General features: G+C 56.2%; 1 protein-coding gene across 1 annotated transcript in view; it reads right to left on the bottom strand.

Moving 5' to 3' along the window:
• Positions 1-675, bottom strand: part of LOC122130241 (protein MMS22-like) — a gene marked incomplete at its 5' end in the record, with an annotated part of 14,610 nt that extends 13,935 nt beyond the window's left edge. The window contains one exon of the mRNA XM_042704894.1: positions 143-675. Within this exon, the coding sequence (XP_042560828.1) occupies positions 143-675 (533 nt within the window). The remainder of the gene's footprint in view (positions 1-142) is intronic.
• Between the last annotated feature and the right edge of the window lie 299 nt (positions 676-974).

Below are 974 nucleotides of genomic sequence, written 5' to 3'. Positions count from 1 at the left end.
CAAGTAAGTCATCACCACATCGAAACACTGTGCAAGAGTGTGTGTCATTTATGTGTGTGTGTGTGTGTGTGTGTGTGTGTGTGTGTGTGTGTGTGTGTGTGTGCGATTATGCATGTGTATATGTGTCCTTGTCTTGCCTCACCTTAGCTGTGCCAGTGCATTCTGCAGGAACCCCAGGGCGGACGCCAGCTCGGACTGCCTGCAGGCGGGTAGCAGCATGGCGAAGCCCTCGTTGAGCAGCCTCTCCTCGGCCTGGCACAGGTGCCCGCTGGTCTCCAGCACCTCCGCCACCCCCTCCAGGTAGGCCCCCAGGGGTTGCCACAGCGCCAGCTTGCGCGACGGCTCCGTGGTCTTCAGGTAGAACTCGCGGGCCACCTGGGCGAAGGAGGTGGCCAGGCGCTCGGCGTGGGCCCCTGCGTCCAGACCGCGGCCCACGTACAGCAGCAGCAGCGCCAGCTGGCCGCGCCACAGCAGGGCCCGGTGGGCCGGGGGCATGGAGCCCGCCGGCAGCAGGGCCATGAGGTCGTAGGCCCGGCCCGTCACGTCCTCCAGCTCGGCGCTGCGGGCCAGAACCAGGAAGAGGAGCAGGAAGTTCATCAGGCCCGACTCGGACAGCTCCGCCATGCGCCTCTGGTGGAACTTGGAGTAGATCCTGAGAAAGAAGAAGAAGAAGAGAGAGAGAGGTTAAGAGAAGAAAGACAAAATATGAGAATGTGAAAATAAGTAGAGAATAAAAATACACTGAAAAGAAAAAAAGAGATAGAAAAGTGTGAAGAGATAAAAGAAAAGAAAATAGAGCCGAAACAGGCGAGAGGAGAAAGGGGAGAAGAGGAGAAGAAGAGAAGACATCCATAAAAAAAAATGTGAGGAGAGGAGAGGACGAGAGTCCCACATTCCATTTCACTGTTGTCAGATGGAGGTGACCATAAACACCGAGCAACAAGCAGACACAGCTCATTCTTCAGTGTGTTCAT

This window comes from Clupea harengus, unplaced genomic scaffold (assembly GCF_900700415.2).
Source record: "Clupea harengus unplaced genomic scaffold, Ch_v2.0.2, whole genome shotgun sequence".
Lineage (NCBI taxonomy): Eukaryota > Metazoa > Chordata > Actinopteri > Clupeiformes > Clupeidae > Clupea > Clupea harengus.
The sequence above is the reverse complement of the archived record's forward strand: the minus strand, read 5'-3'. Positions and strand labels throughout refer to the sequence as shown.